We start from the raw sequence: 19,528 nt of genomic DNA on the forward strand, positions 1-19,528 counted from the left end.
TGAAGACTGAACTGCGTTTTCTAATGCTGGGTCTTGCACTTGGACAACATTCTGATCAGATTGTTGGGACATTGCACAAGTAAAACATCTACCCATCATCTACCTCAGGAGTACTGTATTTCCATACGTTTTACATGTTTATCGATCATCTTTTCTTTTTTTAATCCCAAGGGCAGGATTCGATTTATAGCAGGTCACAATTTTGTTGGATTGTTTGGTTTCTAGTTTGAGTGCAAACCACGTTTTTTTATGTGGAACATTTGTGGGGCAGGGCTGCAGAAGAGTGGATCACGTGACTGTTGAACTGAAGCCAAGAACTGACTGAGGGGAACGAAGGGAGCAAGACAAGAAGACACACCTACACAGCGAAAGGAAGGAAAACAGAGGAAAACAGAAACTGAATCATAAATGATGAAAAAAGAAGCGTTAATGTTAAAGAATGCAAACTTAACTTTTGATGTTTTCAATGATGAGCGAGGAGTTTATTTTCGATCGGACTGAGTCTTTTTTTTAGCGTGACGCAGATGTCTGCTTTGTGTTTGAACACGGGCTCCTTTGTCTTATTTTGTTACAACTTCGATTCTGTCGATGATCAACCATCATAAACACAACATGATCACCTCTTTATTTGTGTGATGGATAAGATGAGGAGTCTTATCTTCTTCATGGGTGAGTTACACATACTTCAGAGATGAAATAGTTGATTACTAGATACGTCCTACTGGAAAAGTGTAAACGTGTAAAGAAAATACTGCACTGACGTAATTAGACTATAAAAACAGGTTATATATGAAAAGTTATTTTCATCGTCGTATGTGTGTATGTATGATATGTGTGAAACCCCCAACACTGTCCACATGGTTGTGAGAAGCCTTATTTATCTCTAGTCAAAATAAATAGAAAGTTTTTAAAATTGAAATAAAAAATGAAAAATTGCGTAGATCACGACTTTCATCCATAAATAAATGCACATTTTTCAGTCACCAGTTTGGGAATTTCCCAAGCAGAGCTGGACTTTGCATTTCAATGTAGTTCAAGTAAATATCAAGTAAATAATTGTAATGGCTTTTATGTTTAGTACCTTCAAAATCTGTGTCGTATCAAGTTTAAGAATAGAATAGAAACTTTATTTTGGTCACACATGCGAACACGTCACCATGTAAACACAGCAATCTGAATTGTGTCTTGCGTGCCCCTCTTACATACACACACACATGCTTTAGAGAGGGGCCAGCGAAACGCCATGATACGGCGGTTGTGTAGCAGTGTTAGGGGTTCGGTTCCTTGCTCAGGGGCACCTCGACGGTGCCCTGGAGGCAAACTGGCAACTCTCCAGCTGCCAGTCCACTTTCTTGGTCCATACAGGACTTGAACCGGCCAGCCTCCGGTCCCCAAGCTGAGTCCCTATGAACTACTGCCGCCCCTAAGCAGCTGCTAATGTCTGTTAAATGAATACTGTATGTATATGTCAGAAAAAATAAATCAGTTGCTTTTAAGATTTGAAATCGAATGGGATTTTGTGTACTTGTATGGCCCCGTTCACATATGCAGTATGTCAGCATAATGCTGTGTTGTTGCCAGTATGGGCACTTGTGATCATGGGGTCACGCGATAGCAATTATAGTTGTCTTGTCTTATAAAACAATAATTATGAGAATAATGCTTAATCTGATGCATCCATCACAGGTGATTTTTGATCAACAACATACAGTCATGACACTGCAATTAATTTTTTATTTGTGAGTGAAGTCAGATCAACTCAAGCTTCATTTCACATGAATCGGTCACGCGTCGCCCCGCTCTGTCCCTTGCCCCGTCTAACCCCCTGTGTCATGTAGTATATAAGCACAAAAAACGGGGAAACGGCTGTGAATACTGGATATTGCCAATGTTGCATGAAACGTTTAACCTTTATCTTTGTCTATTTGCGAAAGGGGCTGAACCAAATATTATTTAAAACAGGCCTTGCAGCAACAAACTGAACATTTTGGCAGTTGTAAAGTTTTTCCTAGAATGACAGATAGACTCTCTGGACTACTGGTTACTACAATGCCTGCTGTTCTACCTTGAGACTTAAATGGCAGAGAAACTGTTTGCATTTGATGAAACTGGCTGCCAGTGGATGCGGCACTGGCATTGATGGAAAAGAGCTTTCCAGAAAGACATCTGTGGAAGGGGAGACCTTGAAGAGTACAGACCCTAAGATGAAGAATTTTGATAGTAATCTGTAAAAGCATTTTGATAAAGACTGAGGAAATCTGGATTGTGGCACCTGACCTTAAATGAATCATCAGTCATTCCGTTTGCAATTTACTGCGGGGACTGTATAGAAGTGGAGTAACACAAAATGTGTGTCATGTGTGGGCAATGGGAGAACAACAAATGAAACTTCTGCAAGCCGCAGTTAGGTTGCACCAAGTAAGATAATGCAACATGCTTGAAAACTAAACCAGAATATAAATGCACCAATCACTACAAGATCTATAAACTTCTTTTAATACAGTTTACTAAAGTCTAGTTAAGTGTTTTTTAGTGTGCCATGCTGAGTACTAATCTGATGATCCAATCTTTGACTCCCATTAGAGGCCTCATTATGCAAATAAATAATTTAAACATTGTGCCTGTCAGATCATCTGATAGCTATTTCCAGCTGTGGAAGTTGGAGTGAAGTGTCTGTTAGTGTCTTCTATCTTTCCAATCAACAATGCGCATATTTCATGCAGTGATTCCCTGGAAGGATTTCATTTCCCTCCCAATTTTCTTCTTCACATCACAACATTTCATCACAGTTCAACTCTGTACAGGCCACCTTCAACCATGGGCATTTTGGCATCAAATAGTTTGGAGCATGTGTAGGATGTAACCATTCCCTGCTCTCCCTCTTCACCTGCTATCACTCACTATTTGCCTCACATTGATCACGTTAAACGTTAACAAAATACGAGTGAGTTCTGTCTCTGTGGGGTTCTGACCTCTTCTTGAATGCTCAGGTCTCTGTCAGGGGTTTTGACTCTGTTGTGACTGTTGTGTTCCTTCATGTTTTACAGTGATGAGCTCATTTGATACTCTGGAAATAAAGGACAACCTGACAGCCACTGAAGGAGGATCCATCACCCTGCCTGCCCCTGTTGTGAAGCTGGGATTCCTCTTATATGGAGGGGAGGTCCTTGCTCAATTGAAAAATAAGGACATTGATTTCTATGAGAAAAGTTTCAGAAACAGACTTCTGTGGAACAGTAGCACTGGACTCCTCACACTCACAGACCTGCAGAAAAATGACTCAGGGATTTATGGGATTCAATCTAAAAAAGGAAATGTTTTTACTGTCTCATATAAACTGAGTGTGTACGGTAAGTGACATTCATTCTCCCATTGTTGACCACTGTGATGGAGGAAACTGTTCTAACTGCATTCATGTGTTCACATTGTGCAAACAACTGTACAACCATGCTGTCATTTGTTCAATGTTACTTTTTCAAAGTCAGGTTTTGTTATTTGTAGTTTCATGTCAAATTGATGATTTGATGAATCAATTTTGAAATTGATTTCATGGTGTAGAAGAAAAATCCTCACTAGACTGCAGCTTGAGAGTTTCTGTTCAATTAGCCACATTTGAGATCATCAGTATGAACTACACCAAGATTCACTCACTGAGAACTGACAGACCTAAACAAAATAAACAAAAAATGAACTGTACATGCTAGAAAGACGAATTTGTTGCAAAGAGTTCAGAACAGACAGTAGAACTTCGACTGCAGTTCACGCAAGATTATCAACTTTTTCAGCATTAGAGGTTTAAGGGTTCAGAATTCACATTGTGCCGTGACAATTAACTGAACCCTGAACTTTTGATTTAGGAGTCTGTACAGGTTCAGATTCAGCCTATAGAATGTATAACTGGGATTTAAACCTTTGATTCAGTTAAAGATTTGATTATAATTACTTACATACAACATATCGTAGCAATTCCCTAAAATCTATACACTCCTATATCATAGATTCCTTCCTCCAGTCTGTCCATATCTAATGTTTGTCTACAGTCTTCAGGTGGTTACTGGACATGAGTATTTACTATTTACAAAGCAGTAGGTCTGAAAGTACCTGATTTATGGGGCATTACTGTGAATTTACACATATTAATTTGACACTATCACATATTCAGATTTTTAGAACAATTGGAGGTGGATTCAATAGCTCAGAATATATAGCTATGATGACGCTTTGAACTTATTGAGTCAATTTATTCAAGTACGTAAATATTTTTATTGTTGTTTAAAATAGGCCTCACCTCATACTACCTTTATGCAACATATCATGTTTACTTTACTGACATAATCCTGTTGATTCTGTCCATGCACACGGCTAACACACACTGATAATCACATTTTTGCCTTTAATTGCTGTAAGGAAAATACTGAGGTCATGTAAACGTACTGACTGAGTAACTGCCACACATATGACTACTACCTACAAAGTATCACCCAACGAAAAAGGGTTACTTTCCAACACAAACCATATAGCAGATGCAAGTAAAATGTATTTATTACCAGTATAACCAAAACAACTATGAAGATATTTGTCAAACACATAATGAAATCCTTGGGACGAGCCTTTAAATTGTCTCGACCTGTCTGTATTCCTCTGCAGAGTGTGTCCACCAGCCTTCAGTGAAGGCTTCAGCTGTGAGCGCTGACAGCTGCACCTTGGTGTGTTTAGTGGAGAAAGGTGATGAGACGACACTGCTGTGGTACAGAGGAGAGGAGAGAGTGAACCAGAGCAGCTCTGATCTCTCTCTGTCGCTCACTCTACACAAGCAGGACTTCAGCTCTATTTTTAAATGTGTGGCTGCAAACCCTGCAGAGGAAAAGTCTGTTTCAATCAATGCCGCAGTGCTCTGTGGACAAAACAACACAGAAGAGAAAGGTAAGGCTCATTCTGTCACTGTTATCTTAAGATAGTATAAGTCATTTAACAACAAGATTGTTGTGCATTTTGGAAGAGTAATGGGATTTGGACATAAAGTTCAGATGTGTTACTAATATCCACTATAAATCTGTTTGACAGGTTATGATCACGGACGCGTTGGGTTGATCCTGATTTCAGCTTTGAGCATTCTCACCATCGCCTCTTTCATCACCTGGATGTTTGTCATGAAAAAGTGCAGAAAGGGAGACTCACAATCGCAAGGCAGGTATTTGTGAATCATCCGTTTTCCCCACTCGTTAATTAGAGTTTTTTTGTACAAAACAAAACATTAAATTGCAGAATATCCCATTTTAATTCCATGTGCCAATACCAAATATATACACGCACTCAGAATTGCAATGCATACATAAACATGCATAACTCAAAGCTATATGCACAAACAACAGAGCAGAGGTGTAGGATAGTTATAGTGTAAAACTTACTACTTGCATGATTTCACGGTGTGGGAACATCTGATGTAAAATGAAAACAATTCTGCCTGTACGTCTCATGTTACCTGGGAATATTCTGTACTACTGCCTGAGGTAATTGAAGGTACTTTCCAGAATGTGTCACACTAAAAAAAGCACAACCAGTCATTTGACGATGTAGATCCCAACGCAAATTGAGCTGATAGACAATTGGCTTCAAAATAGTACTTTGTGTAATGACATCATTATCACATAAATTTTACATTTAGCATCACTTTAACTGTTACCATTCATAATTCTGGATATGTTGCAAACTGTTTTTGTTTTTTTTACTTCTCGAGTGTTCCACACAGATAAGAGGCAGAAGCCAAATTGTCAGAAGCCACGGCACAAAAACACTGGATCCAAATGCACGACTCCAAGACAAGGCTCAAATAACAAAATTATACTTAACTCAAAATAATAAAGCTTTACAAAAATGTACACGGAACCAAAAACTAGGCTAGACGCAACACTTGGGTTTAACTCACAACTTTACAAGACTTGGACTTGACACGCTACTTAACAGGACTTGACAAGACAAACGGAGACATAGAGACACAGGTGACAACAATCAAGGGTGGGGCAGACGAGCACAGAAGCTGCAAAACACACAAAGGGAGGAAGTGAAGTGACCTGGGACGAGAGGGAAGGTCAGTTTCAAAACAAAACATGAAGTGCAAGACGACACAAGACATGCGTGACGGTGACTTAACAAAACGTGAGAAAAGAACGAGACATTAAACACTGAACATTAATAATCATCATAATCATTTAAGTATCTCAACTGCTCACAACCATTGCACATATACAAAGGCGACAGCATGGAAATGGAGCAATTTCCTAAGTAACAGGGCTGTAAGTAATGTCTGAATTAAATTTGCCTTATCCAAAATGTGTGGTAGAGAGCACACAGTAGGGCAGTCTGGGAATTGACCATGGAGAAACATTTCACAGAAAGTCTCTGGCTGCAGGGTTTCAGGATGTCACACACACAGGAACACAGGAAATACTGTGTTATTATACAGTGTAGTGTCCTGTCAACTGTGTTGGATCTGTTTCCGGAGTCTCTCTCTTTCTCTCTAACTCTAACTTTAAGAGTATTAATGTGGTATATAAGGTGAGGACAAACAGAAACAGGCAGACAAACATACCAATGAAAGTCCTTGACGGAGCAATTCTGATATAAGTACATACACACCATATTAGGTTATACAGAAGTGTGTGTTCAGGTGTTTTTATTTATAGCAGTTTGAAGAAGCATAAAGATAAAGTTCTGGTGTTCTATCATCTTTATATTTTGTCATTTCAGTTTAGATATTTTGATACTGAAACTAGTCACCACGTATTTACATATTTTGCATTATATATTTCCATGTTGTCGAGGATCAAGTTTATATGGTACCTTTTGCTGGTGCTCTTCAAGGGGAACTCAGCATATAAAGCAAACATGGAAATGTGACATGACAGAGAAATGCCGTGTTGGTGTTGAGGAAACAAGTTTGAAAACTAAAAACTCAAAACTCAAAGCAAAGCAATATCAGCTTGAAATGGCAGTAAATGGCACTAATAGCTTCTTTCGTGTCACGCACTGCTTTTGAATCTGCTTTCAGCTGAATTTAAAATTAGTTTTGACTTTACAATGCTCTCAAATACTCTGTTGAAAGGAAGCCACTCAGTGAAGGCCAGATAAACAGTTTATACACACGTCTTTCTTGAAGCTTAGCAGCAACCCAGCCAGCTGTTAGCAGCAACCCAGCCAGCTGCTGTTGCGCTTCTTTGGGAATATATTTAGGTTGTATCTAAGCAACAACCACACTGTTTGCTTATGGCTTGGCTTTACTGACTCTTGAATGAGATTATGAAGAGGTTACAGTCACTGTGGAGACATGTTGGAGTCAACAGTCTCTTAGAAATGTTGGCTAATTATTCCCATGCATTTTCAGCCTGTGTGTGTCCAGAGGGAGGACGTAATGTTGTCTGTTTTCTAGAAATTACCTCACACTCTTACATACATTAATAACTAAGCATTATAATATTCAATTTTCATATTACAAGTGCATCATAATTCACTAAAGCCTAAATCCTCAGTACTGTGTTTTATACTAAATTATGTATTGAATTCAAGACTACTTTTGGAAGACACAAACTATTTTTGACAGCCATCCTGACGGGAGACAAGGTCAGGTATAGGCGTAGGTCAATACAAATGAACGAGAGACAGAAGACGTGGTCAGCTTCAGGCGTAGGACCGAGGTCAGGCACGCGGGAAAACACTGGGAATTGGGAGGGAGATACTACCACGGAGGACACGGGAATACCAGGTGACAGGACCGGGTACAGTAACAGTAACAATAAGTAACGATCGGACCAGGAACACAGGGGTATATTTACAGTACACCAGACAGGGGAGGAGAGAAAGAGACACAGGTGAAACACATTAGGGACGACAGGTAATCATACAGGGAAACACAGGAGAGAAGGAAGTTAAGACGCCAGGAACATAGACAAGACAGAGTTGCAAAATAAAACCGGAAGTGCACAAGAGACAGACTGTGACAACACATTGTCGTACGTACATACAAACATTACACTGTATGTTTCCATCTCCTATCCCATATTTCATTGTATTACACATTTGATCTGCTAGTTAGAAGATAATGTAAATAATAATTGAATGTGCGTCGTTTCCGTAAACTACACACATTCTATTCTGTTCATTCTACTATAAGCAGTAATGTGTAAATGTTTTCACTGTTTTTTTCCTTCTAGATGAAGATGTTGTCTACACAGACGTTCATGCAACAGAAAACAAAGAGAGAGAGGTTGGTATTCTAGTGCATACACAAATACACCTTAGGTAAGAGTAGATAATGTTGTTTGCGATCCTCTCATAATAATTATCCGCCCTGAAAGCAAACACAACTATCACAACTCCACTGATCTCAATGTTATTGAGGTTTTACAGTTTGAGGCAAATCATTAAGTTCATTAAGCAGAAGAGAACCAGCTTGGTGTGTGTGTGTGTGTGTGTGTGTGTGTGTGTGTGTGTGTGTGTGTGTGTGTGTGTGTGTGTGTGTGTGTGTGTGTGTGCGCGTGAGCTGTTGTACTTAGCGTCATATAATAAAACTCAAAACAAGTTCAGGAATTTAGATGTAGATTAGTCTCTATCGACAAGCTGCTTGTATTTGCATACTTTTGTTTGCATGTTAACACAATAACAAGTTGTATTTTATGCTACTCATACACATGGACATATTTGAGTGTGTGACAGTTCTGTGCATCTCAGCCATCCAGGTAGAAAGATATGGGAAGTTAAATTCAATTAAATCAATTATTGTTTATATACAATGAACAGTCTTATTAAATGACATATGACAAATGGAGGCAGTAGCTCAGTGGGTAGAGCATCCGCTTGGGTACTGGAAGGTCGCCGGTTCGAGTCTCTGCCGAGGTGCCTCTGAGCAAGGCACCGAACCCTCAATTGCTCCACCCTCTGCGAAGGGTGGTAATGTAATGTAAGTCGCTTTGGATAAAAGCGTCTGCCAAATGATCTTAATGTAAGTGAATATCAGTCAGAATTTTCAAGGATAAATGTATTTTTTAATAAATGTGCGTTTATCTTCTTTAAATCATGATAGAGATTTGAACTAAGAATGCACAGAAAAGTCATAAACTGAGCGGAATCCTACAGAGGATCTATTAGTTAATTAGTTACCACTATGTCTAAAGTCTAATACTTAATAGACTGTTAAAAAATAATATAAATTGTAGTCCAGTACCTAGCTGGTGTAGCTATAATTTTCCATTTATAGAGAGCAGATACTACGAACAATAACCCTCTTTGTCCTTCTGCTGCTAGCTAAATAGAGACATAGATAAATCTGTAAATGAACCACTACTACTAGGTTTCATTCCATAACCATGTTTGCTGAGTGAACATGTGAGGGTACAGCATCGGTGGAAAATCTTAAATGTTTAATCTTCTATAATAACCTTCAACACTCCAAGGAAGGTAACACAGCAATGCTTAAAAAACAACTTGTAGGTAAGTACAACTAAGTAGTTAACTGTAGCCTCCCCAAATTCACATTTTAAACGGTGCATCGTTAGATTTGCAGCCACTTGATCGTCGCCTGGGTCCACTGGAAGTAACACAAATGAGTCAGGCACAAAAGGATTAACAAACAAAAAAACATTTAATCAATTTAAGTTAAGATAAGGGGAAAAGGGGAGATATGTGGTGTGGTGATGCTGAAAAATTGACTAACAACTAACATATGTATCACTAGCTGGGTTTCCATCTTTTGCACGTTGTGAAGTTGTGACTGGAAAAATGTGTCATGAAAACTGACGTACAAATAAAGAAACCCCTTAAATATTGCAATTGAAGAATATTCATCTTGAAATGAGTGGGAGATGGCATGACACTCCTCTTCTTTGTATTTAATGGCGCCACCTACTGCATAGGAGTGTGCAGTGTGGAAATCGCGGGCTAGGTCTTATCATTTGCAGGTTTTTTGCTCAAAGCTGGAAATGGAAACCTAACTGTTGATAGCTACTTTAACTTTGGGTTAACTGTTCGAGGTCTATCTATCTATCTATCTATCTATCTATCTATCTATCTATCTATCTATCTATCTATCTATCTATCAATTTATTAACAACATGTTTCCTTCTTGCAGGGACGAAATGAGCCAGACTCATCTGCACACGTCTATGACCTAACATCAGTGTATGACCAACTGGAGCCTCATCGCATTGTGCCGACGGCTTCAGACGCTGTTTGATTGCAGCAGGCCTCATGCTGTACATTAGACAGCTGATTGCTCATTTTACTTTTATGCCAAGAGCAGTTTGACTGAATGTATGGTTGAGCTCCTGCTTTTCCTATTTTCTGTGTAGTCTCTGTTTTGTTCCTGTTTGATAAAATAGTAGCCATACAGTGAGGTTGATGTGTGTAAGTAACAATACGCTTTGTGGAACCCTAGTACCAATATCTACTTTCTTCTTTTGGGCTCTCCATGCTTGGATATTGTGTGACCTTCAGGGGCTGTATGTTTTCTGAATTTTTTTTTTTTTTGATTAATTGCAGCTGGCTTAACTTTGCTTTGTTCTAAATGTTATTATAATGAGTTTTGTTTTGCTCAGGTCACATGCAATTCACAGTGTTAGTCACACTTAACTTGAAATTTGTCTTGCACCCCCGCTTACATATCACACACACAAACACATGCATTCCAAAGGGGGTGCAGCCATTCTACGCGTCCCTGAAGCAGTTGGGGTAGTGTTCTGGAGGTAAACTTTCTGGAGGTCCACTTTCTTGGTTCACACGGGGACTCGAACCGGTGACCCTCCTGTTCCCAGCTGAGTCCCCTATGTTATGTTTAATAAATGTGTTTTAGCTTTTCTACACTATTGTCCTGTCTCTTCATTCTGTGTCCCTCTTATTCTTTGACAGACCTTAAGTGTATTTGCCTTCAGTTAAACCTTCACAACCTCAAAAAAATCCCACCCCGGCATTACCCAAGGACATTTTAGTCCACAAGTTGGGCTGTCCATACATTTGCTGTGAGTTTGCTTTGGTAATGGTCTTGCCAAAATATTGTTAACTGCTCTGAAGTTTTAATGGAAGGTTTTTGGACGTTACAAGAGTGTGACGGCAACCCAAACAAGCTGTGAATGTCACAGTATATGAGGGTAAAGCAGAGTGTATTTGATCTTATATGTGTGTATGCCTAAGTCTGCCTTCAGCACACCATCCGGCAGTTGAAGCGTGTCAGCAAATGATCATACCAGGATATAGCACTTTCAACACACATCCTCCTGTGGTGTGTTGTGGTTTAAAAGCAGACGTGTCATAACCAAAGTGTTGTTTTGTACATTGGTGTAGTGTAGTGTGTGCAAAGATGAACCATTTGTGTACAGCTAAAACAATGAAATGTTTGGGCATTACACCAAGTCTTTTATTGCATTGCACATAAATAGAACATGGCTTGTTAGATTCACAGTGAGAGGAGACATGGATACCAAAGAAATCCATTGGCATGGGGGGAGACACCCCAACATAAACCTAAACCCAAAACTTATTGTCTTATAAGTCCAAAACGTTTAAGATAAAGAAATCCCATCAACCATTTCTCCTTTCAGTGTATTAAACATATAGGATGCTGTTTTCATCATAGCATGTACCCATTCTTTCATATGTGGAGCTTTAGTTGTTTTACAAATGTCTTCAAATGACTCTAGAAGCTTCAACTACACCAATCCTAACTGAAAAAATAACTTTTTGGTACGTTTTTGTTTTTGCATTTGAGAATGCCCCCTAATAGAATTTTTGGGCCGTACCATTCACTCAATATGTCTGATGCTTTAACCCAGAATGGTCTGACCAGAGAACATTCCCATATACAACACAGAAAGGTTCTTGTTACCATTCCACACTTCCAGCATAATTTATCATCCATCAGTTTCATTCTGTTTAGACTTACAGGTGTATGATAATAAAAACCTTGTACTTGACAATGTTGTGTTTATATGTATGTTAAATACTGTATACTGTATGTATACTGTATGTGACAGTAGTATCTTAGATATTACATGTTTGTTTGTTTACCATGTTGCGGTCTGTCTTTGGTTTCATCCCGCACTAGTTTTCTGTCTGTCAGTGGAAACTTGTTGTGCACAGGGGCCTGTTACCAGTATGATGGGTAAGTATGACTCATTGTTGACAATATGGTATGATACTGGATCTCCTAATCGTGGAAAAAAACACCCAGATGGATATTCCAGTCCTTGAATTTGATTAGAAAAGCTTTATTCAATTATCACATGTTAATTGAGAAGGGCATGTACAGTATATCGACAATCAGAACCATGATCAGTGAGAATCTGGTGGTAGTTAAGGGTGTGGCTCTTCATCCCAGAGGAGAAGGAGATCCTCACGGAGGCCATGAAGAATCTAATGGTATTATTTGTTTTACACTGTTGACATGATCAAATAGTGCATCGTCGATATGCATCGGTCTCAGTAAAGATTTAATTGTTCAGTGTCTGTCGAGTCTAATGATGAATATACTGCCATTATGAGTTAAGCATGAGCACAACAGTGGTACAACATACAATCCCATGTGAATTTCCTCAACTTTAGAATCACTTTTGTAATTGTAGTCAACAGTGGAACACAAATCTGTTCTTAGAGAAACACGCTAACCTCACTGCTCAGTCAGACTGTTCATGTTTATTGTAGTTGTGGTCTTTTGCCACCTAGTGGACTCATCAGAGTCATGCTCTTGATACTAAGGATGGTCATTTTCATCATGTTATTTTTAAAAGCCAATGATTAAAAGCAAAATATAAAAATCAAATATTGAACAAAGCAAATTGCACATTGCACATTGTCACATCATGTTACTGACACCATGCTCAGCCATAACATCACTTGTCACAATTCAGGCATCATCAGCCTCATCATCATCATCATGTATTTGAGTATGAAAAATACATATTTTTTCAGGGCAGGAAAGGCACTTGAGCTTCTTTCTCACATATGAACTGAAGGTCCTGTGTACAGTGTTCTTTGCTCCATGAGTCTAATCTGTGTCTTCCAGCTGCAAATCTGTTAAAAGCTGCACACATCTGACCCCTGCTGTGGTGCTGGAAGGTGGTGTTCTGTGATTTCCAGTGCCTGTCAGAAACAAGCAGCACACAGGAACATTGTGCAATTCAGGACATAGATAGAGAGATGGGGAGAGAATAGAGAGAGAATAGCTGCAAGTGTGAGAAAAGAAGATCGCCACATAAAGTACAGCTCTTAAATGCATTGTGACATCTAAAAAAAATATTTATAGCAACATAATATTCCTATTCATGTATTAATAACACCCCTTTAAAGGTTATTCTTATATATTATTTTCATTATCTGCTTATTTGATTAAGTATTGAGAGGAATATCTTAAACAATCTGAAAAAATATTTGCTTTTAGTGAAAGTTAAGAGTTGTGTGATACTGCAAGAAAGCATATATTTGAATAATAGATAGAGCCAATTGTAGATTTAAAAAATTACATATTGCATATCTTCATTGTCCTTGGTGCTGATGTGTTTTAATAATACTTAAAATAGATACACTGAACCACTGAAATGTGTGTGAATTTGGTGTATCTGAGCATGCATTCTGAAGCATAAGACCACACATACAACCACTGGAGGTTGAAATTAACCTTTAAAACTCACATGACTTTCGGTGAGCTTCCATCAGCCCATGTCCAGTTACTTCCATCGCTTGAGGATATTAAACCAATCCAAAACATCTTGGGAAATCCCAGATTATTCAGAAACATCTAAGAAAGAAAATCATGTTATTACTCAAAACACACACACACACACACACACACACACACACACACTCAGTGCGGGAGAGTTGAACTCACCATCTCTTCTTTGCTGTTTATGATCACCAGGTCTGCTCCTTTGCTGGTACATTCTTCTTTACTCGGACCCCATGTTGTGTGTTTTGTAAACAAGAAGTAACAACTGCAGCCAAATTTGCGCCATCCATCAGGACATGTTGCTGAAGAAACACACACTGGTCATTTTAAGATTGAAAACTCTATACTACTGTACAATGTAATGTACAAAATTACGAAAACTTGTAGCAGTAAGGGGTTTGGGATTTCGTTGTCCCATTTTCTTTGTCATATACAGATCAGTAGTGAAGGTGGGTCATGAGAGTCAAAATGTCCTCACCAGTGTTCTTTATCATCCTCTCCAACTCAGATCCTGTGACATTCAAACTGATTTGTAGCTGGTCTCTCTCGTTAGTCAGATTTTGGTATCTGAGCAGGAGCTGCTGGTACTCACTGCCGTACATGATCAGATCCCTGAACAGCTGATTGTAGTCTCTGACATCTTACAGGAAAGAAAAGAGGAACATCAAAACCTAATTTACTGTATATGCCGCATCAGCATCATGCAATAGTTCATAAAAGTAATTATTACATTTACATTTCTTGCATTTAATCAAGTATCATCTCTAAAAGTTACCCAAGTAAAATTGGAGAATGTTATTTTCTCATTATAATTTGTAATGAAATAGTAAATTCCTGGAGGATGATAACAAAACTCTTCCTCAAGTTCCAGGTCAATTAAAGGATTAATTTCTACACTAGAGTAAATTCTTGGACCTCTTTGCCTTATAATGCTTTACTTTACTTGCACTTTGGTAAATATACTCAATTACTTCCCAGCGCTCTTCAACCCAGGGGTAGAGATTGCAAATGATGCTTTTGAGGGCTTTGTAGTACTTTACAACAAGATAACTACTACTTATTGCCCTCTCTTCTCTTATCTCTTCTTTCATCTCTCACTTCCCTTTGTTAAAATACTCACACTGCACACTGACTGCTATGGCTGTGGTCATCAGTACGACACATACAAGTCCCAGACAAGCTGCAGCCAGTTTCAATGGTCGGCCGCTTCCAGTTTCTTCCTTGGCCACAGCATGTGTTCTCACAGGTTTGGTTTCTGCAGGTGCACAGATCACACTGTAATACAGTATTACTTCCCTGCATAATATTAACTTATTGTTAACACTGCCCTTTTTGCTACCTGTAAAACCAAAAAAATCAGTCAGTGACAGAACTTTGTTTAGCCATAATATTGTATAGCAACATCCAAAGAATCGTAAACCTAAACTTCACCCATTCTTCACCCATGACTTCAATACTACACACACTTCAAATGTTGATTGAATTACAAACAAATCATACCATAATCTATCGGTTATATTGTTCATAGTATATATAAAGTATGCCTACTACGTACTTTCCTCAGGTGCTCTCCATTCATCCAGGTCGTTCATGTTAACATAGGTCTCTTCTTCTGGATCCATCACAACAGCTTACAGAGGTTTGTTCTATCTCGTCCGCCTGGAAGTCTGAACATCTGTCTGTCTTTGTGTGTGTCCGTTCAGCTGATATAGCTCATCATTTCATTTGTGGTTAGGTCACCAGTGGGTATATAAGTCTAAAAGAGACTCAGGTGGAAGTTTCTGTTCCTTAATCTCTTCAGTAATGTTCCTTTTTACAGGAACAATGTTCTTTCTTTTATCACTTTAAAGTTCCGTATTCATCCATTGTTACACATTCTCAATTCCAGTACCTTGATTCATTCTTCTTCTTCCTTTCCAAAATCTAACATATTTTCATGGTCGTAATTGAAGCTTAAGATCTTTACAAGATCATTACACAGAATTCTCCATGTTCATAATCAGTTTTCCAGTGTGGAAAATGGTATGGAAACCACTACGCAGCATCTCCAAGTTGGACCCGCATCGTTTCATCTTATTTGATAGTATCATAAATATTTTACATTATTACAATACATATATATGGCTTATGATTCTTAACATGATTGTTATACATACCATGTTTTTAGTACATACCATCCTTTTTAGTAAAGAATGTATTTATGTATTTACATTTAACAGATGATCACCAGCCTTGTCCAAACCATGAGTCTGTAAATGACAACAGAAAATTCTAATACACATAATCCAGCATGATATGTTGAAAGACTGGAGCATTCCTGAAATAGTTCTGTTTCAAGTCTTTTGTTCCAGTCTCCCCACAGCTCCTCAGCCAACTGATGCTTTTTACAGCCAGGTACACCACTCCAACACCAAGGAGAAGTTTGAGGAATATGTTGCCACGTTTCTTCCATTTCTTGGACTCTTCATCCGACCCTGCAGGGGGACAAGGACAGGTTTCAGTGAGCAATGCAATGGTCATGTCATGATTATATAATCTCAGTGTGGCACAAACTTTTTCTTAAGAAAATCTGGAGCTCAAACTGATCTGCTTTAACTTGAATCGTATCTCTACAACGGAAAATACCAAATGGAAGCTGAAGGAAAATGTGTATTCCTGTTCCTGATTTCAGTTCATTAAATTCTGCTAAAATTTAGCACATATCATTACTATTTATCTATCATAACACAAACCTGCCATTATTTAAAACTATTTCAAGGACCTTTCTGAACATTTCTCTTGATTGTGGTTAAGTGTGATGATCTATTTTATTCTTTGTTCAAGACACCAGCAGTAACAGAAGAGAAACTCAAAACACAATGAAGGCAATTAAGTTATTTACCTTCATCAGGCTGGAGCCATGCTGCGAATCCAAGTCTTTCTGGCAGAGATCTTGGCCTCTCAATGTCTTCAAACCTCCTGTATTCATGTTGATGTGCACTGTAGTAGCCTAATGGTTGGCTGTACTGTGAGTACTGTGAGTAAGAGTTGACAACATTGTGTCGGTCGTATCTGCAGGGTGCAATGTTGACATCTATTTGTTGGTTGAAGCCTTGTGAATGCAATCTGGCTGCTGATCCACTGTTGCTTTGCACTATGTTAAACATGTGCTGAGGCAGACTATCTTCCCAGGAATTGACCCAGGAGTAAATTGTCTCAGCTGCATCTTCAACAGGTTCCCACATGGGTTCAGAGTAAGCCATCTTGATAAGAAATGTGGTGAGATCCAGCTGTGGGCTCTGTAGAGCTTGGATCAATTCAGGGCTGATCTCATGAGTCCTGTCAGGGCTGAACATCCCAAGGACAGCAGTGTCATGTTCAGTTATGTACACCGTCTCCACCTCCTTGGTTCTCACCTGGTAACTGATAATGATGCGGTCCGTATTGTAGTCGGAGTGGTAACCATCCGACTCGTAATTTTCCCTCACATATGAGGGGAGATTGGCAGAACCTGGGTAGGTTTCAGCATTGAGGTTTCCAACTTCAAAGTAAACCTGGGGTGAGATGTCAGGTAACTGTACATATATCATCCTTTAAGAATATTTACACATCCATCAAATACTTAACTCCCATATCTTACAATTAAAGTAAGGTTACAGATAAAGTTAGGACTTTACTTGTTACCATATCGCTGTGCACTAACATAGCAGCATATCGTTCCAGACCCTGCCCCCGTCATCCCAGCCACTAGGTTTCACTCTCGCTCTATTCCTGCTCCCTGCTTCCTGTCTCACCTGAAGAGCCGTTTCGGTTCTTCACACACAATACTTAACCCCCGCTGTTTGAGGTTGTTGCTTGACAGATTGTCATGTATGACTCTCTCTCTTTTGTATTCAAATTCATTAGCTCTTGTGTTGTTGCCTAGCCCTGCATTGTATTTTGGGATTGCCCCCTTTGTATTTCCTGTCCAATTCAGCTCTTCTGTGTATGAACTCTGTTTTTGTGCCGGGACTGGACCTTGTCACCTAAACCTTTAACCTGCTTCTGTGTCTCTGATTTTGGGTCAATGTTGCCAATTTAGACCTTGCTTAACATTCAGCTTTCTTCACTTTAACTTGTTTGCTTTGAAATTGAGCCATGCCAAAAATGTAAGTACTCCCAAAAAAATGACCTGGACTGCAATTGTAAAACAATGTATTCAGACATGTAATACAACAGGAGGACCTGTCTCTCATGGATAAGCAGGAAGAAAGAAAGAAAGAAAGAAAGAAAGAAAGAAAGAAAGAAAGAAAGAAAATACAAACCTTTTTTCTCTTGCGTGTCTTGGATCTGGTCAGTACAGGCAAGAGCTCCTCAATGTTGCCAAACGGATGGAAGCCATAGGAGCCTTGCTCTGGTTGACAGTCTGACACCAGCTGTGTAATAGACTCTGATCATTACATTGTCATGTGTCAGTGTGTGTGAATGTGTGTGTGAATACAGTTACAAAAACAATAAAGGTAAAACGTGAATTATCTTGTATTTGTACTGTTTGCCATAAATTGTAGGTATAAGAGATTTTTCCAATCACTGCTTTCTGTTTTTATTAGCATTTTACAAATTGTATCTATTTTGGGGAATTGGGGTTTGTAGATTGGAAATGACTTTAGTAACATCACCAAATATTTATTGGAAACAGTGTACACTACTGTTGTTATAAATATGACAGAGGTCAGTATTGTAAGAATAAACAGAAGAATACTATAGCTCTGTATGAGATACACCTGCATACCCACTACATATTAAGTTTCACATTGGCTACGTATGCAACACTGAAGCGGTGGTGCTGCTGTATTTCACATTAGTACTGTCAAATTAAGTAAAGGGGATTTTATCTGATCTTGGTTCACAAGTTTTCGAGCAAAATACTGTTTTCCATATTTTTGCCTGGTTTTCTATTGTGAACATTGGCTATTAGATTTGGCATGTTGAGGATAAGCTGATCAGGAAGATAGTAAACCGTTTATTTGTTCAATTAATAAACACTTAAATAGAGATAGAACATTTCCTGACTAATATCAAATACAAAACTACAGTACCAATTTGCTGCTTCTGTGCTGCGTAGGCTGCCAATGTGAAACAGAGGTTAGAAACAATAAATTAAGATATTATGGGTTTATAGATACAAATGTGTATACTTCTATAACCAAGTCCAACCCAATTGTATGTGTTCAAAATAATCTGATCTTACTTTCATGACAATCACAAAATTGTTGACTTCGCAGCTCACACAACTGTTGGCGAACCAGAAGAGAAGCTGAAGGCCATGTCGAGGAAAGGGACGACCAAAACCAGAATTCATCAGGTGCTCCAGAGTTATGAGCTGCCATTGAACCATACTGGAACTAAAGCCGACACACATGCACACACACGTACACACACATTAATTTACACAAGGCTGTGAGACATCATAAACATACTTTGGTCTAAGATTGACAGACAGACAGACAGACAGACAGACAGACAGACAGACAGACAGATAGATAGATAGATAGATAGATAGATAGATGGATAGATGGTGTTGTTGTTGTTGTTGTTGTTTGGGCAAACCCAAAAGTGAACCTCGTTGTGATCGAGTCACGTGATGCAAAGTGCCGATAACAGAGGATAATAACATGTAATTAGTGACTTATTGATGTAAGATTCAGTTAGTCAACCGATACGGATGTTAAACAGGTTTAACGTAAGCAGAAGTCATTGGGTTGAGTTACCGTTTTCCCGTATTTGTTGTTTCTTTCGGTTCTGGCTGCAGTATTGTGTTAAAGACGTAAGCGTCGGGGCCTCTCCCCCGCCTGTGCGTGCTCG

General features: G+C 38.8%; 3 protein-coding genes and 1 long non-coding RNA gene across 8 annotated transcripts; 2 read left to right on the top strand and 2 right to left on the bottom strand.

The window, feature by feature from the left end:
• LOC142994675 (CD48 antigen-like) lies at positions 1 to 10,848 on the top strand. 5 transcript variants are annotated; one of them, XM_076145488.1, is made up of 7 exons: positions 1 to 669; positions 3,048 to 3,350; positions 4,648 to 4,923; positions 5,065 to 5,191; positions 5,755 to 5,824; positions 8,208 to 8,260; positions 10,121 to 10,848. In XM_076145488.1, exons 1-7 carry the CDS (start codon positions 636 to 638, stop codon positions 10,161 to 10,163), a joined length of 906 nt encoding a protein of 301 aa, XP_076001603.1. In that variant the 5' UTR covers positions 1 to 635; the 3' UTR covers positions 10,164 to 10,848. The 5 variants fall into 5 exon arrangements, 3 of the variants coding, with proteins under 3 accessions (XP_076001603.1, XP_076001605.1, XP_076001604.1); XR_012961424.1 differs by lacking the exon at positions 10,121 to 10,848 and having other exon boundaries at positions 2 to 669; positions 5,738 to 5,824; positions 8,208 to 8,222; XR_012961425.1 differs by lacking the exon at positions 10,121 to 10,848 and having other exon boundaries at positions 3 to 669; positions 5,750 to 5,824; positions 8,208 to 8,222.
• Positions 8,267 to 9,376, top strand: LOC142994682 (uncharacterized). Its single transcript, XR_012961426.1, has 2 exons — positions 8,267 to 8,749; positions 8,823 to 9,376. It is a non-coding gene; the product is annotated as an uncharacterized LOC142994682 (long non-coding RNA).
• Positions 10,849 to 12,244: 1,396 nt separating the features above from the next.
• On the bottom strand, positions 12,245 to 15,395 carry LOC142994605 (C-type lectin domain family 9 member A-like). The gene is made up of 6 exons (XM_076145353.1): positions 15,261 to 15,395; positions 14,826 to 14,960; positions 14,184 to 14,345; positions 13,868 to 14,007; positions 13,671 to 13,777; positions 12,245 to 13,122 (listed from the first exon to the last, which is right to left on the bottom strand). Exons 1-6 carry the CDS (start codon positions 15,325 to 15,327, stop codon positions 12,948 to 12,950), a joined length of 786 nt encoding a protein of 261 aa, XP_076001468.1. The 5' UTR covers positions 15,328 to 15,395; the 3' UTR covers positions 12,245 to 12,947.
• On the bottom strand, positions 15,261 to 19,524 carry LOC142994604 (uncharacterized). Its single transcript, XM_076145351.1, has 5 exons — positions 19,435 to 19,524; positions 18,915 to 19,068; positions 17,989 to 18,099; positions 16,587 to 17,238; positions 15,261 to 16,179 (listed from the first exon to the last, which is right to left on the bottom strand). Exons 2-5 carry the CDS (start codon positions 19,059 to 19,061, stop codon positions 15,977 to 15,979), a joined length of 1,113 nt encoding a protein of 370 aa, XP_076001466.1. The 5' UTR covers positions 19,062 to 19,068; positions 19,435 to 19,524; the 3' UTR covers positions 15,261 to 15,976.
• Between the last annotated feature and the right edge of the window lie 4 nt (positions 19,525 to 19,528).

Source organism: Genypterus blacodes, unplaced genomic scaffold (assembly GCF_046128005.1).
Source record: "Genypterus blacodes isolate CSIRO-AG114 ecotype Tasmania unplaced genomic scaffold, CSIRO-AGI_Gbla_v1 ptg000030l_1, whole genome shotgun sequence".
Classification (NCBI taxonomy): Eukaryota; Metazoa; Chordata; class Actinopteri; order Ophidiiformes; family Ophidiidae; genus Genypterus; species Genypterus blacodes.